Here is a 26410-nt window from a genome sequence, read left to right as displayed (position 1 = left end):
TGACCAACTAAACTCTACAGCTTCAAAGTAGAATTACATTTCCCATAAGCCTTTACTGCTCCTAAAGCCAAAGTCTTTCCTATTGTCTCTTGTTAGACTGTAACTCCACTGATGTGAAGCCCCAAGACTCAGTCACACATTCTACCTCCAATGCTGGACTCAGTCGCTCCTCCACACCCTCCCATAATACACTGGGAGGCCAAGGCTCCACAACAGAACCTGCTAGTGGCCAGAAACCAGGCTCAAAACTCGTTTATGTCTTCACAACGGAGATGGCAAACAAGTAAGGAAGCAGCCAGCATCCTACTATTGTAGACCAGAATCAGACATTGATTCTGAGCTATGATTAATTAATAGTATTTACTATAAAGGTTTTTCTCAATGGGTTTAAATGATTGTTCATGCAGAGTAATTAAATCATCTTATCAACACTTTCCTCTTTTAGACCACCCCCCCACCCCTTGTTTTCCACGCTATCTTAGAAGTCTTTGTGGAATTGTGGTTGAGAATGAAATGTAATTATACTAACAATGCAAATGGCCTTAAGTGTATCTAACTGCCCCTGTCATGGATAGTTTTTGGTGCCTTTGATGTTTCTAGCAGTTGTTTGTGTTTGGCACCCAGATACTTGTTTACTTCCCAAACTCTCAGTTAAAGCTGAAATCTGCCGTGTACATCTTCACAAGCATGTGCGTTTCTCAGCAGTGTGCGCTCAGATTAGCGCTCTCTGTTGGGAATTGGGAAGATCAAAGATGTGGTTGCTTAGCTGAGGATGTGTGTGTGCAATAGTTTGCTTAGTCTGTTGACCTTGGCATTACCTTCATGGTCCCATCTAGTATTCATCCAGCCTACTGTCTCCCAAACATGCATACACACTATTGTGTCTGATGACTGATATCCGACTATCTTCTTATCCTCAGGGCAGCTGATGCAGTTCTAACTGGCCATACAGAAAACATCATTGCTTTCCACATGAAAAACATCTCCAACAGCAAGGATAAAGCTCATCTCCTCTTGGTACAGATACACTCAAACTTTTTTTTTTTTTTTTTGTTTTTTTGGGACATTAGGGTATTGATAATAAACATAATTTTATCCTCTTTCTTCTGTCAAAGAACAATGCATCAGGCGTCCTGCGAAATGACTCCAAGCCTCCACAGCAGCCTCCGTCCCATGCCCAAGATCAAAGCCACCAGCCTGGATCCAAGCCGTCCTTACCTGGAATGGCAGAGCCAACACCACCTCAGCCTTCAAATCAGTCGGGTGTTCTTCCGCAGGAAGGATCATCCTCAACAGGCATGGAATCCAAAAATATTCCGGGCAGTAGCCCCAGTAACACTACAGCCCCAGTTGACCAGGCTTCCATCACCCAGCCTGAGGCAGGCCTCAACCCTCCAACATCAGTTGAAGGAGGGCAGGGTGGAGGCTCTGGTGGTACGGGTCTGACACCTCAACAGCAGCAGCAACAGCAGCAGCTGGCGCAGGAGCTGTTAAACATGGAGGCTAACACAGAGGGTCTTTCCCAAGAACAGCTTGAACATCGCCAGCGCTCCCTGCAGACCTTACGAGATATTCAGCGCATGCTCTTCCCAGATGATCGTGATGCCCCACCCCCTGGGCCTCCACAGTCTCATGGTGGACCCCATGATGGCGGCCCAGATGGTGCCCCCCGGAGACCAGAGCAGGGCCCCTTACAAGCTATGATAGCACAGTCACAGAACCTTGGTCCGCCAGGTGGACCTGGAGGACCTCGTCCACAAGGCCCACCTTTTGGGCCTCCCCATGGTCCCAGGGACATGCCCCCATTTCCCCAGGATGAAATGGGGCCACACATGGGGGGTCCAGGCAGCTGTGGAGAAGGAGATCAGATGACCCCAGAACAGGTGGCATGGTTAAAGTTACAGCAGGAGTTTTATGAGGAGAAGAGGAAGAAACAAGAAATGCAGCACCGGCCGCTTCCTCCAGACATGATGATGCACCCCCATGGTCCACGTGGCATGATGCGAGGGCCCCCACCTCCCTATCAAATGGGCCCAGGAGAGATGTGGGGAGGACCAGGTGGTCCACCAGAGCATTATCCAGAGCGGATGGGCATGGGCCCTGGCCCGAGGGGCATACCTCCACATATGCAGAGGGTGCCTGGCTTCTCAGGTATGATGAATCCTGAGATGGAGGGTCCACCAAGGCCTGGAATGGGCTGGCCTGATGAAATGCCTCCCCGGATGGGAGAAGCACGAGGTTTCCCTGGAGGACCTGGAGGAATGTTTACTGGTCCGGGGGCTCGTGGTGAGCGTTTTCCAAACCCTCAGTCAGTTCAAGAAGCAATGTTCCACCAAGGAATGGGGGGAGAGAAGGGTCTCCCTCCTGGTATGATGATGGATGTCCAAAGGATGATGGGGCACCAAAGAGGAGGAATGGAACCTGGTAATGGCATGGGTATGTTTCCCAGAATGCCTGGTGATGGCCCTATGAGTCCATCCTCAAGACTCCAAGGAATGGGGGGCAGGGACATGGGGCCCGAGTTTGGCATGGGGCCAGGCCCTGGGCCAGGACCTCATATGCACCCTTCCAAATTACGAGATCCTCCCATGAATTTGAGTCCTGATGAAATAATGAGAATGAGAGGTGGTGGAGGACCTCCAATGGAGAACATGGGTCCACAAGGCAGGCCTATGCAGGTCCCCCCCTTCCCTGATCAGACACCATCAGGAGACTTTCCAATGGGGCCTGGGCGGGCCTTCCCAGGCGGTCCTGGAGGAATGAGGGGTCCACATGCAGACCAAGCATTTGGTCCAGAACACAGATCTACACCAACAGGAGGTAATGGCCGTATTAATCACCTCCCTTCGGCTGGTGGTCCTGCACAAGGTCAGAGAGGCCGTAAGCCAGCAGAACTGAATGTCCAAGCAGGAGGGGGGAACTCTCCCAGTGTTAACCCATTAAAATCCCCTCCTTTGAGGCAAGTGCAGTCCCCCATGATGGGCTCTCCCTCTGGAAACCTTAAATCTCCTCAAACACCGTCCCAGCTGGCTGGCATGCTCACTGGTCCTACAGGCTCCAATGCTCCTCCAGCTTCTGCACCAATGAAGTCTCCTCACTCCATGATGGGATCAGCAGGTGCCTCTCCTGTACATTTGAGGTCCCCCTCTCTTCCAAATCCCTCTCCAGGATGGGTTTCCTCACCAAAACCACCCATGCAGAGTCCTGGAGTGCCTCCTCAGGGTGGCAAACCTCCACTCAGCATCACTTCACCAAACATGATGGGGAGCATGGAGCCGGGTGTGTATCCCTTTTCTCTTTTGTGATCAAAAGCACTTCTGATTCTGCCTTTGCTTTTAATACTTTTTTGCCTCCCTTTTTTCAGTTTGGTTTGAGCTGATATTTAGATTTATTTTTTAATGTTTTTTTTGTGTGTGTGTGTTTGTAGTTATGTCTGTGATTATCACTTATTAACCATTTCACTTGGACTGACTTAAAAATGGAAATATGTTAAATTCAAAAGCTGTAATAGGGTGCATCACTCTCTCCACACATCTGTATGTGGGGTGGGGTTGGGTCGGTTATGGTCCAGTGGCTCCCTCTTGTGGCCAAATAACCTCACTAAAGTTAAGCTCCACATACGGTTCAAGTCCAAAGTTTGGACATGCACACTTTTTCAAAATAATTGGGTAGGTATGTCAAAATGTTTGACTGGTGTTGTTTATCTGAATGAATGTTGTTAAAATCAATGCATTTTTAAGTAAAATCCATAGAAGGTTAAACATTCTTCTACAGGACAAGTATTTGTTTTATTAACTTTTTCCTCATTGTGCCCTTCTGTAGGTGGGAATGGTCCTCCCTCAGCACCTCCATCATCAGGGGCTCCATCAGGCTCAATGTCCCTCCCTGGAAATGTTCCCTCTGGCAGTCCATACACCATACCCCCAGAACCAACACTATCCCAGAACCCTCTCTCCATCATGATGTCACGCATGTCCAAGTTTGCAATGCCCAGCTCCACCCCGCTTTACCACGATGCCATAAAAACTGTTGCAAGCTCGGACGATGACTCACCCCCAGCTCGCTCACCCAACCTTCCTTCAGTGAACAATAACGGTAAAATTTCTAAAATGCGTTTTGCTTTCTGTTTAATTTGTAGCTTAAAATCTATTGACCCTAGCCATGGCCTTTTCATCTTCTTCACTTATTTTTTATTTTTTTGCTTCCAGGTATGACTATGAATCACCAAGGAAATCCACGCATGATGGGACCTGGAAACACTGGACCCATGCCTGCTCTCAGCCCTCTGGGTATGAATCCAGTGGGATCACAGCCTCTTTCCCATGGCATGCCTCAACAGATGCCCTCTCCCAATGCTCCTAATATGGGTCCAGGCTTGATGACTCATGGTATGATGATGCCACCAAATCCCCAAGACCCTGGTATGGCAAACCCTCAAATGATGCCCCAGGGACGTATGGGTTACTCTCATCGAGGCCAGGGATACCCCCTCACCCAGTCCCCTTCCCAGCAAGGCCCTTTCTCCCCACACAACGGTCCTGGTCCCCAAGGTTTTCCTGGCCATCCTATGGGCTTTCAGGGAGAGGGAGGACCCATGGGAGGACGGATGGGTAACATGCCTCATGGGGGAGGGGGTGATGGTGGCATGTGCAAGCCCAATACTCCTGGCGGGCCAGAGTTCAACAACATGCAAGGTGGATTCAGTGATGCGGACCTTCATGAGGTAATGCGACCGGGAGCTTCTGGCATTCCTGAGTTTGACCTGTCCAGGATAATCCCATCAGAGAAGCCCAGCCAGACTCTGTCATATTTTCCCCGAGGTGGAGGAGACAACCCGGGGGGAAAACCACCACACCCCTCTGGCTTTCCCATGCAAGGGATGATGGGTGATGGTCCTCCAAGGATGGGAATGCCCATGCAAGGGATGGGGGGAATGTCGGGGGGGCCTGGTGGGGGAATGGGCCCCCAAGATATACCGATGGGTAACCCAGGCCACAATGTGATGCGGCCACCAGGATTCATGGGCCAGGGTATGATGGGTCCCCAGCATCGGATGATGTCTCCTGGGGGCCCAGGAGGGATGATGCAGGGGAGACAAATGGCTCATCCAGGCCCTGGCGGCTCACCTAACATGATGATGTCACTGCAGGGCATGGGCGGCCCCCCACAGCAGACAATGATGATGGGGGGCCAAATGAGGCCACGTGACATGGACATGGGGTTCAGTCCGGGCCCTGGAATGTTCTAATCCAACAGAAACCTTGTAACTAGAATGTTCTCTGACAATTCACAAGGATGGAATAAAGATCATGGAGTGCAGCAAGTATTCAGAAAACTGATGGACTCTAGTAAATGAGGTATAATATGAGGGTGTGCCCAGAAAATGAACAGACTGGGGCTTACCTAGCAATGTCTTGTGGAAGCTGTTCCAATGGAGACTCAGACAAGCCCAGACTGGAGTACTTCTGCCACATGAACATTTAATTTTGACTCATGAACTGCAGAATGTATGGGATTGTTGTGTATCAATTTCGCAGAACTTTCATGTGTTTTTTGATTATCTGACTATAAAGATGACTTTGACATCAAAGAGGAATCAACTGAACTAAAAGTCAGCACGGAGATGCTACAGTATATGTCTACTTTTTTCAAATTTAAAAATCAAATTTGTCATGAAAGTGGTATGGAACATGAGAAAGAAGGAAGAATAATTTGTGCTTTGTGAAGACATTAGTGGAAATCCATCTTGTCTCTCGCTCCATTGTTTTGACTGTTTCTGTACAGTATATACGTGAGAGTGTGTGTGCTTGACAGATTGTATGTTTGTGTGGTATGTATGTATGTGTCTGTATGTATAGGCATTCTATCAGTGACCTCTCAACTCCTCTTACCCTGCTTTCATTGGGGGAGGAATGCCCCCTAAAAATACTGTACTGTTTACCATTGGTGGGCTATTCAAATTTTAGTCTATTTTAATTTCCTTTGTAACTCCAGTGTATAACAAACCAAACTATGACCTCATTAAGATAATAGTATTATTAAAAAAGCACAAACATGGACCATCTGCAGAAAGCGTCTTCTTTCTGTTTTTATTTTATTTCTTTTTCCATTTAACGCAACACATTCTGTGTGAGGATCCTGGCAGCTTTGCAGCACCACAATCATCTCCAGTCCGTTTCAACTTGTGGATGACGTTCAACTTTGTGCTCCAAAACTTTCAGGACTCGACTTTTCGCCAGCGTGAACAATATTGCTAATACCCAGGTGTGCTATGTGTGTTCTTCTTGTTCCTGTTGTGTTTGTTTTGTTTTGACTCTTGTTGACTCTGGGTAATCATTCCCACAGCAATAATCCCCCTCGATGGTCGGCAGAATGGGACAGGATGGCTGAATTCAAGAGCAGGTTTGCCAGGTGTTATAGAACTAGAACTAGGTAGATCTGGTAACATTTAGTAAGGCAGGTGTGGTGTCCAGAGTGAGAGACACAGAAATGTAAACACGTACTGCTTACCATCCAGTTGACTTCCTCTTTTCTCTATTGTATAAGCTTGTCATGTGTTTCTCCATTGGCTTTGGTGCAGAATAGCCTACCAGGGCTGTGGTGATGGACTACAAATAAAAGATATTGTTTTGGTATATACATGTTGTCTATGGAGTGTGTGTGCGCTTGCTTTTGTTCACGTGGGTTTCGATTTTTCACATCCAGTCGGTCTTGTGGTCTATGCATAGTCTTTGTCTCTGTATGTCAAACCAGCTCACCAACATTCAGCTAGAACAAGGAGAGCAAGTCATACTAAGCAGCAGCAGCATTGATAAGCTGACACTTTATCTGGACATACTTGGTGAGAACTATTTTCAGAGGACACCACACTTCCAAAATAGATCCAAGCACGTTGATTAATTTCAACGCTTCTGAGCTTGATGTGTTTTTCTAACTTGTGTTAAAACACCGCCTCATGTGATGTGAACCAACAGAAAAAAAGACATTGATTCAAATCTGTATTTATGTCTCACCAAATTCAAACCACATCTTTATATTTTAAGCTGCATGTCAGAGGGAACTCCTGCTAATGAGGTACAAGGTGTGTTATTGCAACACTCATTCTTACAACTGTAAAATGTGTGTATTCATACAAGAAGGAAATGCAGTGTTGTTCTCAGAACATACTGTTGCAGAATTACTCCTACAGCTTTACAGGCTCTACATTGTTATGAAGACATTCACTTATTAATACACAGACCACTTTCTGAACACCTTTGCTCATAAACATTAGATGCACCACATGAAAATATAAGTATTCCCCTGAGGAATGAAATGAGTAAGATCTGGTTGTTAGCGCAACCAGTTTGGCAGAATGATTGCATCAGCTATAAGACAGACATTGAAGACACATTTTTAATACGTTGCTATATAAATGTAATGTTTACCCGTATCAAGGGTTTAATTAGTGAGATACTGATGATAGACTGTCAACAAAGTCTAATAAAAGCAAACCCATCATTTTATTTTCCATGTAAACATACAAAGTCTATATTCCTCTGCGGTAAAGCTCAATCTCTAAGAATTATTAAAACATACACGAGTCACACCATTACACTGGGTGACATTTCCCTTCATTATAATGTATGCAGGTTTATTTGAACACATTCACGTGTCCACTACATTTTCCTGTTGCTGTGGATACTTATTGAAATAACTTTAATTAAGCAGGTAAAAGTAGCTCCAAGCTGATGCAGTTTACTCTTATTTGAAAACTTTGTTAAATCTAGAGGCAGCTGTTTCACTCACCCCTTGTAAAGTAAACATGTTTATGGGATTTGTTGCAAAATAAAAGGCATAAAATAAATCAGTCTAAATAATTTAGTCAAACAAAATGCAAATATACACCTGTGCATCCAGCACCTGGTGTCAAGAAAACACTGCATTGCAAAACCTTTCTGCATGTACACATCTCACTGCTGCTTAAACGTCAAATTAAATCTGACGTTAAATTGGGGCTAAAGAAAGTTAAAATTAAGTGATGTAAGCTTTAAAATTAAGTTTGTAAACTGTGATGTGACAGTGACATGTTATGACTTTATAGTGACTGAATACTGTGAGCCGTAATAGAAGGATTTAACTTGATTTTAGCGTGTAATGTCATGGGTAGTGCTGCTGGTTGAGCGTTCAGAGTTTAGCTGAGCCCTCTGTGCTGTTACAAATTGAATTGTACAGTTCAGAGCTCAGAGAGTATGATGAGAGGACCTTTTTGAACTCCTGCAGGGGGCAGTAGACTCCACTACAACCTGGGATGAGTTGATCCTACAGAAAGAAATAGAAATTAAAGAGGAAAATAATGGACAAAGTCATATTTTTTTTTTCCTCATTAACATTGATATTTTTTGTCACCTCTTACCTGACCTATGTATGACACTTTAACAAAGGCTTCACTGGTCTGTCGGTTCTGATGCAACTCCAGAGTGATATCAGCGGCATATGGTGGCCATTTCATATCATAAATCCCCAGAGCCATGAGACAGGGAATCAGAGTGGTGTCATGGGCAGAATACAAAAACATCTTCCTGTTTGAGAAAGAGCATTTCACCAGTAAACCTCTTAATGCTTGATAAAATTCAAGTTTGTGTAAGAAGTGGTAGTCGTGGGGGTTTTAACCTGTTTGGCTCTGACAAGCTGCCCAGCAGTTTCTCTTCCATGTTGTTTATCAGTGTGTGCAGGAGGGGTCCTACGCACAGCTGCAAGGTTTCCCTGCCACAGACAAGTAAAGGAATCAAAGATGACCCGTCGATGCAATGCAAAATTGACAGAACACAAAATCTAGTCTTCTAAAAGCTGCCTCCTCAGGTGGGTTTGTTTAATCGAACCTCTTGCTGGGTTCATAGACATGGCACATCATCTCCACAGCTCTCTGTTCCACTTTATTCCTCCAGGAGTCCAGCGTTGGTGGGCAGGGAAGGCCGTGTGTCTGTTGATGTAAAAACACGTCAGAGCAGGTGTTGTGCATAGGGAAACTGACAACAATGGTTCTGCTCAGAGTTTTTAAGATCATCACCACACAGTTAGTTTCTTTTTCAAACTGGGTCTGCTGTGTATAATTTAGATATTGTCCATATGAAACCAAGTCATTTGTTGTCAATATAAGATATAAATTAGTAAAAAAAATTATAAACACATTTATGGGATGATCAAAATCCAGTCTGAATATGAAGCGCATCAAACAACACACAGAGGTTCATAGCATGAACAAGCTTGTGCATTTTTATGAAACTAAAATTAGAACTGTGTGACCTGCTGATTGAAGGGGTATTAACAGACATATTCACTCTACAATGAGAACAAACAGATGCAGGATCAGGAACCAAATGTCATGCAGTACAAAGGTGAAAAAATGTCAAACATGGAGTTACAGGTTGGCAGACAGTTGGCAGATGAAACAGGTGGCAGTCTGTCTGCATCTTAACAAAATTACCCTGCAGTGGTATATGCTTCAATCTTTGCCACATGAACATGATAAATCACATGTATTGGACTTTTCCAGTCTCATGGATGTGAAACACCTCATCTGTGATGATGCATTTCCTCACTTTCCGAGCTAATTCAACATTTAGTATGTGAGAACATCTACTAAAATCGCTGTCAAACGACACTGACTGACAAAAATAGCAATAGGCTATTACAAACACTTTTCCTGATATCTCTGGCTTTATGCAAGCTCAAGGTGATCATTAGATGTTTTTGTTTGTTTTGTGTATGAAAGGAATGATATGACTGACTGTTCTGGAAAATGTGAATAAAGGTTTGGCGACTACTCTCAGTATAAACATGCCTGTAGACTTGCCAGCATGAAGGTAGGAGCAGCATTTTCAAGGGAAATGGTTGTGAACCACTGACTTAAGGTTTAGTATCTGACGCATAGTGAATCAAAAGCCTTGAGAGAAGTCTAATAATACTGCTGCTGCTTTCAGGTGTATCATAGCAACGATGACAGCACATTGACCATCACTGCTCTGTGTCTGTTTGTAGGTCTGGTTTAGACAGGAAGAGAAAATGGCAAAGTAGCATCAATAAGATCTTTAGAAAATGGAAATCAATTCACAGAAGCAGCAGGAATAGACTAATTAGGAAGTTCAACTTAAACTTGTCTTTGAGAAGCAGCACAAGCTTTTGAAATTCCATAATGTTAGCAAACATAATTCTAGAAATGTTGGTATGAAGTCTAACATAAATAAACTATAAAATCATCATCCTGGATCCCATAAATCTTGGTAAAATCTCTAAAAACATTTTAAATTCTGCTAGTTTCATTGATCATAACCAGTACCATACGAGTCTGTAGGCTGGTCTAAGTTGCCATGGTGATTGTATGCATTATAATAGCTTGTGCTGAAACATAGCAAAAAAGTCACATGGATCATGGAGAAAGTGTCACCTCTCTGGCAACCATGTCATCCCTAATGAGGATGAAGTCAACGTTCTGGTTTGTGGTGATCCCCAGTTCACTCTGGATGCGCTGCAGGTCTGCAGCAATGTCTGGCAGAGTGGACGACTCTGCCCAGCGGTGGCTGCAAAAAACACACAGAGTGTCAGCCACAAAACGCAGATACACCATGACAACCTGTCAAAGACATTTCTAGCTCTGCTTATAAATTCACACAGCACATTATCTAGTTTCCAGCTTATGGTTGCAAGTGCACAGGATGGTCTAGGAGTGATGTGATGCTGTGGCTGGTAGAAAAATAGATTTGACACACCTGCCAAGGATTCTGAGCTGCTTGCATCCATGGTAGTTAGGATACAGAATTTCAGACTCTGCCTCCGTAGTAAAGATAGGCACAATTTCTAAAAGAAGAGAGAGAGATGAGCTGAGATGGAGAATACGATAAATAACACGATGCAAACATAGATATCTGCCTTACCTTTTTGCTTTTGCAGGAAAAGGCCTGCTACCAGGCATTTTGCAGATTCAATGGTCCTCACAATGTTTGTGGAGCGCACACTAATATGAGAAAAATAAAAACAAGTCATGGAAGACAGCCAGTTTTAAAACGGTAACATGTTTACTCACATAAAAGCAATCTACAAAATTTGTAACCACCATGATGTTCAACACTTACTAGACTTCAGCAGGAGTATAGGTGATGCTAAGGAAGGGACTCTCCTCAATGTACCTCCTCCTTAACCTCATGCCCAGCTCGTACAGCTGCTGCATGCCCACTGTGGTCAGCTGACCAGGGTATGTGCCACCCTGTCAAGTACAACATGACAAAGAAGAAGAAGAAGAAAAAAATTGGGATTGAATGCAGAAATCCTAGTAGAATGTTGTACGTGGCTCATATCCATGCTGTAGGATTTAGTTTTCTAAGCCAAATCCAGTGGATTTAAACCTCTTTAGCCAAGCAGCTAACACAGCACAGCGAAGTAACATTTCCACAGACACAGTGCCTGGCAATCACCATGAAGGTCCACACAAAGTTCAGCCAAATTACAGATAGGAGGTAAATGAATGACCCCAGCTCAGATATATCTGTAGAGACTTAATTTAGCCACTAGAGGGAGAAATACTTTCATCAGGACGCTTTACATTTACAGAGAATACCCTTACACTTCTTAATTGTACTATCAGTGTAAAACAGATGCCCCTTCATTATTGCAGAATCAACTTAAGCAACACAACAACTGTGATGATCGTTTTATTATGTTAAATTGCAGTCAAATCAATTTTGTCAGACGTTAGCACAGATACAGCTAGCAAAGATATATTATTATTTATGGTTATCTCACATACATGCCATCTATACTTGGCCTTGTATGGATCAGTTTAAAATGACTATATTTAAGCTTATTTACTGCGTAAAAACCATGACAAATATGTGTTTTGTTTGCATAAAGTTATCTATTAGCTTCTCACTAAATCTCTTTACCTGGAAGCAACGAACAACTAGGTACAAGTTGAACTTGTTCCTGCAGCTCATTTCCTGCTTTCAGCACTGACGACTCCCCAAACTGGAAAAACAATCTGTAATATATTTATGACGATATCATGAAAATAATTAATCCCTCTAGAATGATCTTTTTATTTTCTTTGGCAGAGAGCATCTGCTTTGAAAAATGAAAATTATTAATTGTTCTTATGTATCAGGTGGTACAGAGGATGACCCTCTGTGCCAGGGGAATTCAATTTAAATTTAAGATACATTTAGAGAATATTTCTTGAAGCAAAGGTCCAGAAGATCATAATGTCTATTTAGTGTGATATTAAATTAGGTAGTCTAGTAATTGCATCAACATATGTATGTAATCAGTACCTGACTGTCTAATCAAATCAGTTTAATGCAATTAATATAAAACAATTTTGACAATATTTATTTATACATAACATAGAACTCCAGTTTGTCCTGCCAGGATTTTAAACCTGGACTTTATTGGAGTCAAGCTCATTGGTGAGTCTGAAACAATATTTTGTTGTTTTTTGTTTTCTCTCCAGTCATGTTTCAGCTGCTGCTGCTCTCATGCATTCCCTCTATCAGTAAATGCTCTTTGTTAAAAAATACATTACTGGCAGTTTACTTCATGTCCTGCTATTTAACTGCCATGTGCAGGAACCATGCAATCCTTTTCAGTAACACAAGCGCACCTACTCACGGTCAGTATATTCTTCCGATAGCTATCCTCTACAGGAGCCGGAGGCCTGGGTCCACCCTGAAGATCTGTCACCACATAGTTGATCTGGGTGTAGGGTGGAGGCTCCAGCAGCGTTGGAACCCACTGGGCCTTTGATGAAACGATCACAATCAGACCAAGAATTGCATAAATGTTAAGATATAATAAACAATAATGTGGGAATTTATTTAAGGATAAAACTGAAAGTTTTACCTCTATCACATCAGGTATTGTCTTTAGTGGTGTACGAGCACCGTGTCGGAACAAAACTTGGACCAGTTTGAGTTCATAGGGTGAACTGGGGTTCGAGTCAGCAGCAGAAGAATCTGAAGCGACCACATCTGATTCGGTCTTCTGTTGCGACCACAGTATTGAACCAAAAGCTGCCGACACCGATCCTAACAGACCTGCTTTGCCCAAAAGATTTCTCATTGCTGACCTGTAAACAAAAGCACAAATTATGCACAGTCAGAATTAAAAATAAAATAAAAAATTAACTTATCTTTTAAATCTAAGTAATATTGCCTTCAATTCCTTTCACTGGCAATGTTTTCATTCTTTCCAACTATTTCACTGACTTGCAACAGAAACTAATAACGATTTTGGCCCAAGCTAAGGTGTCCCATATAAGCTGTAAACCCTTTGAGCAATTTAAAAAAAGTTATTGGTCTGTTTGAGGGAAACTGTACCAAACACATCAATGTCGACCATGATCAAGTGAACCATGTGGCACTACTGCAGGTGCAGATGCATCCATGCATCTTGTCCACATAACACAGAGATTCTTGCCTGTTTCACAAGCTGCATCTACCATGTTCAGAAAAGAAAGACAGATCCCAGTGTTTTACGATGATATTAGAAGTCTGCTTTGTAGTGAATATCAATATAGTAACAGTCAATATAAACTGTTAAAAACTAATACTATTTCATCGTTATGTTTTTCACCTATTCATTGATCGTTGTTTCAATTAGACTGATCACTTTAAACGATTATCATAAAACCATTTTTTAAATTAAAATCCATTTTAAAATTGAATAAAATCTCTTATCCAATCAGCCCATCTGAAGAAAACAGCAAGACATTGATTTCACAACAACATGAGGCACCTTAGTTAACGTGATTAATTAAAGTAGAAGAGTAAAAATTATTTGAAGAGCTTTAGCTCTGGTAACTACGTTCGCTTTTTAACTTCCTGTTATGTACAGTGATGGCAATGGTGATGCAATAAGCAAGCAAGCAGGCTAACTATAAAAGCACAAGAAAATTTAAACAGTGCCACAAAATTATTATTATAATTATTATTGTCCTTGTAAGAGTGTAAAACCCGAAAGGCAATAGCATGAAACATCCAGCAGGCACCAAGATCTGTAGGTGGCGTAACATTTCTTCATTAAATTTATTTATATAACCACATTTTGCCATAAACTTTAGAATACAGAACGATTATGATTATTTACACAGAATCCAAGTTCGACAAATTCTTAGCTATTTGCGGCAGGTTACGAAACCTGAGCACACAGGTAAGTCAACTCTTTCAAAACTGTCCCGCTCCAACGCAACATGAAGTCTAACATCTCTCTTTGCGGTCAAACCCGCTAACTGCGACACAAGTATGTAGCTTGTTGTCTGCTCAGCCGTTATTACTCACTTTTTTTCAATACGTTAAAAAAAAGAAGAAAAAAAAAACGGAGATACCTTCAACGGAAAACCCAGCTTCACTTGTCATTCGGCAACTCCTGACACCGGCTCGGGTGGACATGTTGTCGGGAACTGTAGGCCACAAAATAACATTTACAGTAACAGTAAATGTTACACAGACATAGAGAAAACTACATTTCCCTTTATTTCCATTAGTTTGTGGCTGCTCTTCTTTTTCTTTTTAAGTTTTACAGTGGAGGCGGTGCTTCAAAGTATAGTACTGCCCTCTACAGGAAAGAGGTGTATCTGCATTGACGCCACTGAAGACTTTTTCTACTTTTTCCCTGTAATTCTTTAAGTAAATAATTGAATAACAGAATTTTTAATTGTTGTATCTTTTGATTACGTTAAATCCCCTCGAATTTTTTAAAGACAAAAATGTTGATATGCCCCTAATACCAGAACAGGTCAAATCAAAAGACCCTTACAAAAATAATGTTGGCAAAACTCTGTAAAATAAGTTTTGCAACTCGTAAAATGTGTTAAAATAAAATAAAAAGCCATAGTTGAAAAGAATAATTAAATAAGTTGTTATTAGACATAACCAAAATATAAGGCAGTGCTTTTAATTTATTTATTTATTTTTTTTTCCTTTTTGATTTTGTTTTTGACATAGGGCATTAGCTACCTAATGACAAACTTTTTCTTTTCTTTTTTAATTTAGAAAAAAAAAGAAAGAAAAAGCAAACATTTAATACACAAAATCAAAATTTTCAGTCTTGGAATAGGTTCCTTATTCATGTCAAGCCAACGTTCAGTTTATTAAAATCTATTCCTACTGTAACCAAAAGCTCCTCCAAATTGTCCCCACAACAAAATAAAATTTTCACACACTGGACACTTCAGCTCTGCTTGTGCTTCATGCTATATTTTAATTCAGTGTTTCCAATGTACTGATTATGTCACATCTTTTGCAGTCTTATCAATTATGTATAATTACTACTCTTGTATTTATTACTACCCAATCCTGTTTGCTTTTACAAAACCACATTTATCTAATAACATTTCCTGGAACTGTGTGAAATTTAATTTGAAATACTGTTTCATTATTAGTATACTATCGTGATTTTTATATTCCTTTTGTTAATCAGTGTGACTGTCAATCAGCAGAAATCTCTGTTACGTCTGTTTAGGCTGTATTACTGAAAACAAGACAGCTTAACTAAAAAGTCTCAAAGCATTTGTTTCTTTAATGCAACACAAAGCATCCATACTGAGTCATCATCCTGACCACTGCTTCACTTCTACATAAAATGTTGTGCAGCAAAACTTGACAATTAAAAAAAATCACTACAATGAAAACTTAGAAACTTCTGCAACTTCTAATTTCAGGGTTTCAGCTTGTGAAAGATCTGGTTGGATACCAGTGCTCAGCTTCTTGGCAGAGATAACGAGACAGTCTTTGTTTGTGTAAATATTGCTCATCTCCCCAAGCTGGCTCCTTCAAATCCTTTGTGTCTATAACAGAAAGTGTACCGCTGATTTGCATCTCTTTGTATTGGATTCCTGTATACTTTGTGGTATTTGTGAGTTTACCATATTTTAAATATGTAATGTAAGTTGGTGTTTGTAGGCTCATATACCACTGAAATCAGAGAGAGTGAAATTATTCAAAGCACTGACTTAATAGGACATCACTTAAGGAAAACACATTAGACTCTGTGGTAGATGATTTATTGGTTTGCTGTAAATTAGTGACAATATTTATTACGTGAATGTTTATTTGAAGGAACCAAAAACTGCACTGAATGTACAGAAGACGTAGCAGAAGTAAAGATAAACACTATAAATTTTTAAACCTTTACTTATAATAATATTTATTCATTAGCACAAATATTCTCAATATAGTAAGAAAAAAAATGCATTCAAATAAATCATGAGAAACATAGACTGCAAATAGGAACGATACATACACAACGACTCCAGGAAATAAACTAAAAATTGCAAGTGCAATGTCGCCACCTAGTGGCTAAAGCTGCTTGTTACCAGCATCGAAGCAGGACTCTTTATTTATTCTTTATAGGCGTAAAAAAAAAGAGACTACATTCTTCTGCAACATCTGCACACACAAAAAATATATGACTGATGAATAAACTTTTACTCTTACACTTTAAGTTATTATTTTTGAGTAACATCATGTTGACCATGTTGTTAACCTCAAAACATTGTGCAAACAATTATTTAGATAAAAAACTAGGAGAAAACAAGTCATTTTAAACTGCATATATCAAAGAAATAGAAATTTTTCCAAACTTGATAAGGCACTTATTTTAATTTACTGCAAATGCAAGGAAATTATCACAGTTTCTGCCAAAGCAGCTCTTCATTTTTATTCATTTAAACCTTAGGGTTTTGCAGTTGAGAGAACACAGTGCTTAAGTCAAAGGCTAATCTGTACTTATTATAACTGAGATGAGTGTGATTTATAAGCTTTGTCTTAAAATAAATCCAAAAGCTTTCTCACAAAAAACATGTATCATGTTATTCGCATCCCATTGTTTCAGCCTCAAGGAAAACATAAAATGTGCATTAGTCAGGTATCACACCTGTTACCCTGTCCTCAATATTCTCATTTTTGCAGTTTGTTTTTCAGTTGTTTTTCAAGCTTCACGACACACCATCAGCTTGCATAGACATGCAAAGCAGTCCTTTCAAAGATCTCAGGGCCTTCTCTTTCTTAGTTTCATTTGTTTATATCAAATCCATCTTCTGCAGTCGAGTATCAGGCCTCAGTGTTAGAGTCTGCATAGTTAGCCTGTGCTAATTGTGCTCATCTAAAATTTGTGTCTTTTTGTCCTTACTCTCTGGAAGTGAAAGTCCAACCCTTTCTCCTCTTTGCCTTCAGCTGCTCTCTGCTGAATCTATACTGCCAGGTCGTCTTGGCGTGCTCGGCTGCTGGTCCCACTGGTCTTGCTATTGCGCCGTTTGTCCTTCATGCAGCTAGGGTGCAGCAGAGGCAGTTGTGAGCAGCTGTTGGGCAGCTCTGCGGGCACCTGCTCGTATCTCATCCTCAGGAAGTCTTCCTCATCCTCCAGGTTGTCACAGCTGTGGTGCCGCTCGGTGGCCAGGTTGACTGAGTTCTGCTGCAGTGCCATCCTGTTGTTGAAGGGATGAGAGGCCATGGAAGCCATTGGGTTCATGGAACTCTGAGCTTTTAGGCACTGGTTGAAGTCAGGAGGTGGAGTGCAGGAGATGGAGGGTCTTGACGGCGTGCTGGGCTCCAAGGCTGCTGACACAGCGACTGTTACTGCCCTGTGGCTGTTCTTTTGCATCATCTTGCTGCGCATGCAGTTCTTTAAGCTCTTCCAGCCAAGATGATAGAGCTCCAAAACAGACAGCAGAAGAGACACACCAGCCACCACCAGCATGAAAACTATGAAAATATTCTTCTCTGTGGGCCGAGACATGTAGCAGTTGACAGGGTTGGGGCAGGGCCAAGTTTTGCAGTGATACAGTGCCTTGAGGAACACCCCATAAATCAGATACTGAACGACTATGAACGTCACCTCCATTACAGTTCGGATCAGGATGCTTAAGACATAAGTCTGCAGCAAGGCTCCTTTCAAGCGAATACGACCAGGCCCATCAGATGTAATCTCCTTACCACTCTGCTTCTGCTGGAGGTAGTCTTTCTCCCCCCTTGTTTCTCTCTCCTCCTGCTCCTTCCTCCTCTGCTTCTCCTCCCTGCGCACTGTGTGCATTGCATGGCCCATGTAAATGAGGGACGGCGTGGAGACAAACACAATCTGGAGCACCCAGTAGCGGATGTGGGCGATGGGGAAAGCACTGTCATAACACACGTTGGTGCAACCAGGCTGCTGAGTGTCACAAAGGAAATCACTCTGCTCGTCGCCCCAGGAAGACTCCGCCGCCGTGCCCAGCACCAGGATACGAAAGATAAAAAGAATGGTGAGCCAGACCTTTCCAACCGAAGTGGAGTGTTCTTGGACTTCCTCGAGGAAATTCCCCAGAAGACTCCAGTCCCCCATCACTGCTTACAGCCCAAACACACACCTGAGATACAGAGGCTGGAAAGGGAGGGAAGGAAAGGTGAAAAGAAGGAGGTAGAAAGATGAAAAATTACTGAGGTGGGGGATGAACAGAGCAGGAGAAAAAGGGGAAAAAGAAATACAAACAATAAGTCTTAGACAACTATAAGTTTCGCACATTCCTGCTAAATGGAATGACATGACTGTGTGTGGCATTGTGTGTGTAAAAATAGTCTGTGAATTGCTTGAGGACTGGGTACTGTGGTATGAGAACAACCATTTTTCCCATGAGAGAGGGAGACCAGGATGGGAAAGGAAGTTTAAGAATCATGTAAAAGTAAATAATATTGTTTCAAGAGAAATGATTCAGTATTATGTTTGTTTGAATTTTCTCTAAATTATGCATGACAGACAGGCAGAGAGGGTAACGGAGTCAACACTAAAAGACTTTGTCCTTTTCAAGCTGTGACCTGGCCTGAGCAGATTATCATTAGCAGACTTCACTCACAGCGACAGAGCAGTTGCTTTGTTATTCTCTTTGTGACGACACAAACCTGCCTACAGATCCCCTTCTCTTGGGTGGCGTCAATCAGATTCCTCCATCTAATGCAGTGTGTATGTGCTTCATCTCTTGACTCAAGCATTTGTCCGAGTCCTGTTGAGACCCAAACATGGCAGTGACAAGCTAACAAGTCTCAGCCGAGAATGACCCTATAAGGCGGTTCACCAGGCAGCTTTATGGGTGCCATAAATGACCCCCATCACCGAGACGTTAAAAAAAGCCCATTAAGGGACGACTTCCAACTTCTATACGCTACATGGTTGTGTGGCAACTTTCATACAGTGCAAAGACAAATGAGATGTAAGGAAGAACAGCTGAAACAAGTTTTTCCAATACGTCACACGGTTGAAGTTACTGCCCTAACTTGGCGAGGCTATAGAAAGTGTATACATCCCTGAAAAGCTTTAATGGTGGGCAAAGTGGAAAAATGATTTAAAGTATAACAAATACAATCACAAAAAGGAAAACAGGGAATTGATGCCCCCACTTACCAGCTTTCACGTTATCCTGAATATAATCCAAGAGCAGTTGCTTACAGAGTAAGTTAACAGCTCAGTCTACTCTGTGTGGCTTTGAACTGACTGGCTGACTCTGGTTATGTGTTGGAAAGTCATGATCTGAATGACCATCTGTCCCTCTATCTGTCTCTCCTCTTTCAGTGTCTGTATTAAGTATATATAAGGCAATAAGATGGAAAATCAGCAGGAAACAGAACACCCTTGTGGCAACATTTGGGAGAGGAGATAGTCAGTTTCTATCCACACCCAGAGCTGATGTGCTAATACAAATCACAGGAAAGGTTGTTTGTCGTTTGGTATTTGTTTTTCCTGAAACACCTAATACCTGTTATAGTTTGGAAACCAGCTGGTGACCTGGATCCAGGACTCACTCAGGAACTGGCTCATAGCCTTGGACGGATACAACTGATGATCTTTACTGGAAGTAAATCACAAACAGGCTGAGAGCTGGAGGAAGGGAGTGAGAGTCCAGTCTGCACAATGGCAGGAGGTTGCACATTAAAACAGCCTTACTCTTATCAGCTGGGACTGACAACAGGCCTTCCTTACCTGTATAGACTATGTGGATTAATTCAACCTCAGCTTGGTGATGGTCTCTTACTGGTTTACAAGTAAAAAGAAGAAAAGCTTTTGTAAAAAGACCTATAAGTGAGACAACACAAATCCTTTTAGAAAAATGTTTTAGTCATTTGCTCTTTGGTTTGGTTTAGTAATAAATGAGGTGTTGAGAAATCAAAAAAACACATTTCCATGTGGCATAAGAGGAAGTCAGGGATCACCAAAGTCACCAGGGTTAATCAGCCAAAGAGTTTATGGTTTCACTGGACCAGTTAAGAAAAAGAAGACTGTTATAGTGGAGAAAAGGACAGCACTTAGCTCAGCACTGCATTGAGACCACATTTCAGTTTATGCACTAATGTAATAATTACTTTATTCTGGAAAAGATACACTAATTTTTTCTCACTGTGTTAAAAAATTGAGCTTTTCTTTTCTGGGGTAAGTCAGCAAAGCAGAACTCAGATTCACTGCTGAGAGTTAACAGTCTTTGTCTCCCTCCTTTGACTACCTGTCCCTGCTCTCAAAGGAAGCAATCCTAAACAATATGATTTCCGGAGGACCACAGGAGCAAAGCATTAAACTAATCCAGGAGTGGGAGGGTCAGAGGTCACAACCAAGCTTTCTCTTAGTGAGTCACTTCATTGTTTAAAAGCAGTTTTTGTCACCACTGGCTGTCTGTCATACTTTCGCTGTTGGCAATAACCAGGGATTTACTGTGGTACGTTGTACCCTTTGCTGAGCAGTCTGGTTTGCCTGTGGCCTGTCACAGCTGTCTGATTTGTTTATAATCTTAGTGGCCTAGCAATATACAAGCAACGGACAATCTGGTTGTAAGGTATTCAGAGTGGCAAAGGGTTTAAACAGGGGATTATTTGCATATTTGACGTTGATCAAAATGTCAGGGATGAACGCTCTGCTCTCGGTTTTTGTGTGTGTGTCATATAGGGAGTTTGTCAGCTAAAAAAGCTCCATGAACACAAAATCTGTGATTGAAATATGATAAACTAAGAGTGAAAGTACACTTGGTGTAAGCCAAGAATGACACAATTTCCCTATTTCAAGGTAAACTCAAACGGAGCTCACTGTTTGTGGCTGTATTAAAATTTTCCATCAGATGTGCACGCGCTGATGAGCTGGTCTGGTTTGTAGCCAGACAGCTGAGACGGGTGACAGAAAAAATGCAGCACATTTTCTCTGCCCTACAACACATCAATAAACACTTCAGTCTGTTGGACACTCCTCAGCTCTGTGCCCGAGGCAGAAGAAATCCTGGAAAAAGATTTTGTAGAACCATTAAGTCAAGCTTATATTGCTGACACACAAAGCATTTGTTTCTGAAAGCAACATGGGGCAGAGCTTCAGTATTAAGTCATACTGGATCCTCTTTGATTAGGACACAGTGTTGGCTCCATCCTATTCTCATAAACACACACGCAATTAGATGGTGGCATATGCATTTCCTTGGCTCACTTCCCGTTATTTGCAATGTTTAGACTATCATCAGCAGAGGAAATAGTACTTACACTGTGTCTTGCATTAAGGACAATTGTATTATTATGCGTATGAGATGATTCGTTGAAGATTAAAGCAGCAACACAAGCTCAACACAGTGTTAAAAACACATCATCTGACAATATAAAAATGAATTTGAACGTGAAAACTCTTATTTTTATATGAGATATTGTGACGTATAGAAGCTGATAGGAGCCATGTTGAAAACATTTTTTTAGATCATTATCTCAAGATAGCGAGTTAGTTATCTTGAGATGACGAGGATTGTTTTTTTTTTTTAAATAACGGAATAATTTATGTCATCGCAAGATAATGGTTTGATTATTTTTTAAAACTTTGATCAAAACAGAGGATTTACTTTGTTATAGTTGAGGAAAACTAGTCTCCAGAAACAAACCAAATAACAGGCTTCTTACCAACTGCGACAACTACCAATTAAATTAGGTGCTAACCACTAATTTTGAAGCTTTCTATCATCATTGCAATAAACATATGAAAACAAAGCTTGTTTTCTTGCGATTACCAGTATGTAGTTATCTTTAGAGAAGGCAAGACAATTAGAAGAATGAACTTGAGGTGTAAACGAGCTTCATGATTTTGAAATAAGGGAACAATTTGTGATCTTGCGATAACAGCAAACAGCAACAAATTTGGCCGAACATACTCATGATGGAGGGTCCCCAAAGTTTGCATTTAAAGATCCACATTTGTTCAGCTAATCTAGTAAGTTCTTAAATTTGAATCTACCTTAAATGATTTAATTCACATTAGAATTCATCAGTTGGTTATAACCTGTTTGGATTCTCACTTTTCAACCTACTTCCATTAGTTAAAGCTGCTCCATTTAACATGAATTAGATTTAACTAATTCCAATGACACATCAAAAACTTGTAAAGCAAATTGTTTTGTCTTGTTAGCTTATAATTCCAGTTGTAAATCTGTGCATTTAGCTAATAATTCTCAAATCTGAATCTTTCTATTTTCCTATACACCTGTTTTAAAGATCTTTTTAAAAACAGTTTCCTAAATTAAAAAGTAACTGGATGAAGTTGGTTTCCAGCTTTTACAGCAGCTTCAGTTCTTTTGTTTGATAAAAATTTAATTGTACAAATATCCAGTTTTACTTTATTTTTACAACATTTTGTGAGAATAATTTTCACAAGTGTATTTTTTTAGTTAACAAATTTATTTGTTCCCGCGTTCTGTTTTGTAAGCTGCTTGTGCAGTTTTTTTTTAAATAACAATGTTTTTGCTCACATGTCTTCTTTTAAATAATGTCAGGAACACTGAAACCAAATTAGAATAAGTTTGCTGCATTGTTGTGACAGCTCAGTGGTGATTTCCTGTAAAAACACAGCACTCTGATCTCATACATTAACAAGTTTCATTAGTTAAAACGGACATCAACAACTCTGCAGAGGATGCCAAACATACTCAGGCTGTCATTTTTTTTAGCTCAGTGATGGTTATTTTTACTCTGATTGATGTGTTTATGAGTTTATTGGGGTATTGAGATAATAATCGAAAGCAGCTAGGTTTATTTCAGTTTATTTTAGTAACATCTTTCGCATATGTCAAAGTTCACAGGATATATTTGAATGTCAATCCATGCAGAGTCACACTTAGAAATGCAGCAGCTGTTTGGGTGCTGGACTGCAGGCAAAGTGTGCACATCCCTCCATTGAGGATTAAAATGAAGAATGAGCATGTTTAAGTTTAGTTGCAATGGTTTTCCACAGGGGAGAGTAGGGATTGCATGACCTACAAAGTGGATCTAATGTGGGATAAAGGCAAGAATACTTCCACTCATGTGAGTCACCTGTTGCCACCCTGTGCAGACCAGCATGGATCTAAGCTGTCATACATCAGTCCCACCAGCAGAAGCCAGCAAGCCAATATGCTGCCTGCTACCTTACATGGCTGTCTAGCTCTTCATCTGCCCACTACTATACACAGACCCACAGCCCTGTTATGATCTATTGTTTAGCTGCGTATAGCAATTCACTGGAACACTAAGGCCAGACAACTGCAAGGTGTTTCATGAGAAAAATTAAGACAAAATTTCTCTCTGGTGAAATTCCTGGAAATCTGCTATTTCTATACAAGTGATTTACTAGGTGTTTGACACATTTTCATCCCCTTTATTTTAGTCTCTTACTCTCAGTTTTGAAGAGTCTTTATAATAACAGATAAACATTAAATACTTGGCAGTGGGACAAGCTCTGAGACACACTCTCACAAATCTTACTCACTGTTTAGTTTGTAATTATTTTGGTAACACTGATATATTGAATGTTTTTTACGATGACGAAGGGAGTTTTACAGTTACAGGAGGACACACTTTGCTGTAAAAACACTGGTTAGAGTTCAGAGTCAAGCTTTTAAACTTCAAAGTAAATTACAGATTGACACAGACTCATACTGAATAATTAAATATCAGATATCAGATCAGAATATCTATAGATTTTACTGACAATCTTTAATCTTGCTTACAAGCACATAAAGATATGAAGATATTTTTCTGAGGATGGCAGGATATGTTGAAACATAATGATGCAGCAAATAATCTTCACAACTAGTTTTAATCCGACATGTTTTCAGTTTAAATTAATAGTTTTATGCTTCTAAATATATTGAGTAAAGTACTGTCCTTAAGTCAAGGTACTCTGTTTTTGGAACTTTCTACCTGTAGTTAATCAAAACAAAGAGAAATGTTGTCATTTTTACTTGGTTTTAGGCAATGCAACAGTTTTAGTCATTCGCTATTTTGCAGATAACAAGTTGTCTCGTCTGATGAACTGTGTGTTTCCAAATGTGATAAGAAAAAAAAAAAAAAAAGAAGAAAGAAAAATAAAATAAAATATGGGATTAATGATTACCAGAAAATGTTAATGTCAACCAGGAATATCTTATCGAGATTACAGATCTCTTTTAGAAGTGGGGTAATTGTCTGTAACAAACTCAGCAGCTTGTTTGTAATGCAGGAGTAAAATGTCTATAGTAGTACTAAACTCTTGTGGGGTATTTTTCTTATTACTACCACATTTTGCTGACGATACTTAAACATTTCTACTAAAGTGGGTTCTTTGAATGCAGATTCATTCTTTCAGAGGAATATTTTGATTGTGTAGTACTTATATGTTTAGTTTAGTATACGCTTTTTCCACCACTGTTTTGTACTTCTACTATTTCAAAGATGAAAACTTTGTATTTTATTCCACAAAATTATTTGGCAAACTAATCCTTATGTTTTTAGGATACTCAAACAACAAAAGAATGCTGAGTTATTCTGTAAATGAACCCCACGCACTCAAAAAGCTGTTCACGGAAAACTAGAGATGCTTCCACAACATCCAACTACAACATTAGATTCCTGGTAAAGTTTCGAGAGACCTGAAGGTTAGTCAACATTGTGAATATATTAAAAACTAATGAGCTTCCAGAAGTTCTGTACTGTCACTAAATGAACATTTTGCGTGAAAACTTTCTTGTAATTGCTGTAGACTGATAGTTCTTCAGTACGAAGAAGCAGCTGGCTGTATCTTTTTATGTCCTCAGTGCTGCACTTTGTTTGACTGTATTTTATTTTACTATAATTGTCTCCTCTGAGAGTTCTTAGGAAAGAATCGAGAGGCAGAAAAAAACAAAAAAACAAAAGAGTAATAGACTTTAGAAAGTGAGCTGACAGCTGAACCTGCAGGCCTCCTACTCCATCATACCTGCTCTTCAACATATAATCTTTCTCTTTCAGACTTTGTTACTAGTATTATAAAGTACCCTACTTTAGTAGGATGATCACAACATTCGTACAAATGTTTTCCTTCTGTTGTAGTTTCCTTTCAGTTTAAAAATGTATCTACCTGGCTTACCTGCAGTTCTTCTTGTGGTAGGAATCAACTTCTGCTCATCTAGAAGATTCTTATCTTTTCCTTGATGAGAGGAAGATGAGTTTTCTTTAAATTCAGTGGACAAATGAAGGGTGAAGATGCAGAGTGAAGAACAATGTGATGGTAGGGCTACCTTCTTCCTGGAGACATCAGTAAGAGCTGGTTGTCAAGCATGGAATCTAAGTGGTGTGTTGTCCCAACACTGACTTATTTGTCCACACAGGGTGCACATGAAGAATAGCAGGGGCATCACGAGAGAGCCTTTCCCCACAGACCTCCCTTCTCTCTTCCTCCTCCTCCATCTCCTCCTCTTCCTTTCCCCACTCCCCCTTTCTTCTCACATCCCTGGTGCTCTATTTTTTGCTAGGAAGCAGGAGGGGAAGTGGAATTGTTTTCTGAGATCAATGGCAATTCCGCTCAGAGTAAACTTCCAGAGTTCTTCTATTTACTGTGTGCTTTAGGTTAACAGCTCAGTTGTCTGTGTGCCTATCCATCTAACAGTACAATAAATGTAAGTTCAGACAAGCCTTGATTTTAGCTCTCCATTAGATATCAACTTTCCAAATCAACTCATATTTTTGTTGTAAAAAAGATAAGTCAGAAAACACAGAAGACACAGTCACAAGTTTTAGGTTGCAACACTGTACCTGCTTTGTTCATCTGCTCATCTTTGGGTCTTACTCCCTCCTCCAAAAACCCCGATCTGAAACCACTGCCGGAAGATTGGGATTCCAACAAAGACTCACAGACAAAACTGAAATAGCTCGTTGTCCTCCTCTTTCACTGTCTGCTTTCAGAGAGATGTCACATCATATAATAGGGATCTTTTAGGTTTGATTCCTCCTTGCTAAAGGCTAGAGTGCATTCAAATGGATGTAATTAAGCGGCTAGGGCACACATATGTAACTCAGGTCAAAGTTCATGGCTTTGGCTCAGGAGTTTTAGTGGGTTGATCACTAACTGGACGGTCAGTGATATAAATTCTAGCTTCTCTACTCTGATCAAACAGCGACTCATGCCCCCTGCA

At 40.7% G+C, this 26410-nt stretch overlaps 3 protein-coding genes across 7 annotated transcripts in view; 1 reads left to right on the top strand and 2 right to left on the bottom strand.

The window, feature by feature from the left end:
* bcl9 (BCL9 transcription coactivator) overlaps positions 1-6635 on the top strand; it is a 28474-nt gene extending 21839 nt beyond the window's left edge. For both annotated transcript variants that reach the window (XM_042001012.1, XM_042001013.1), the window contains exons 6-10: positions 97-283; positions 921-1017; positions 1116-3279; positions 3823-4095; positions 4209-6635. In XM_042001012.1, the coding sequence (XP_041856946.1) occupies positions 97-283; positions 921-1017; positions 1116-3279; positions 3823-4095; positions 4209-5248 (3761 nt within the window). In that variant the 3' untranslated portion in view covers positions 5249-6635. The remainder of the gene's footprint in view (positions 1-96; positions 284-920; positions 1018-1115; positions 3280-3822; positions 4096-4208) is intronic.
* Positions 6636-6987: 352 nt separating this feature from the next.
* Positions 6988-14454, bottom strand: acp6 (acid phosphatase 6, lysophosphatidic). 3 transcript variants are annotated; one of them, XM_042001014.1, is made up of 11 exons: positions 14354-14454; positions 12871-13096; positions 12640-12768; positions 11112-11242; positions 10914-10993; positions 10749-10836; positions 10427-10559; positions 8862-8962; positions 8653-8745; positions 8396-8561; positions 6988-8301 (listed from the first exon to the last, which is right to left on the bottom strand). In XM_042001014.1, the coding sequence occupies exons 2-11, from the start codon at positions 13087-13089 to the stop codon at positions 8167-8169; spliced, it is 1275 nt and encodes a 424-aa protein (XP_041856948.1). In that variant the 5' UTR covers positions 13090-13096; positions 14354-14454; the 3' UTR covers positions 6988-8166. The 3 variants fall into 3 exon arrangements, with proteins under 3 accessions (XP_041856948.1, XP_041856950.1, XP_041856951.1); XM_042001016.1 differs by having other exon boundaries at positions 14307-14380; XM_042001017.1 differs by lacking the exon at positions 14354-14454 and adding an exon at positions 14078-14258.
* A 1570-nt stretch (positions 14455-16024) lies between these two features.
* Positions 16025-25590, bottom strand: gja5a (gap junction protein, alpha 5a). 2 transcript variants are annotated; one of them, XM_042001018.1, is made up of 2 exons: positions 25366-25590; positions 16025-18439 (listed from the first exon to the last, which is right to left on the bottom strand). In XM_042001018.1, exon 2 carries the CDS (start codon positions 18343-18345, stop codon positions 17218-17220), a length of 1128 nt encoding a protein of 375 aa, XP_041856952.1. In that variant the 5' UTR covers positions 18346-18439; positions 25366-25590; the 3' UTR covers positions 16025-17217. The 2 variants fall into 2 exon arrangements, with proteins under 2 accessions (XP_041856952.1, XP_041856953.1); XM_042001019.1 differs by lacking the exon at positions 25366-25590 and adding an exon at positions 19399-19517.
* Between the last annotated feature and the right edge of the window lie 820 nt (positions 25591-26410).

This window comes from Melanotaenia boesemani, chromosome 12 (assembly GCF_017639745.1).
Source record: "Melanotaenia boesemani isolate fMelBoe1 chromosome 12, fMelBoe1.pri, whole genome shotgun sequence".
Lineage (NCBI taxonomy): Eukaryota > Metazoa > Chordata > Actinopteri > Atheriniformes > Melanotaeniidae > Melanotaenia > Melanotaenia boesemani.
This window is presented reverse-complemented; position numbering and strand designations above follow the sequence as displayed.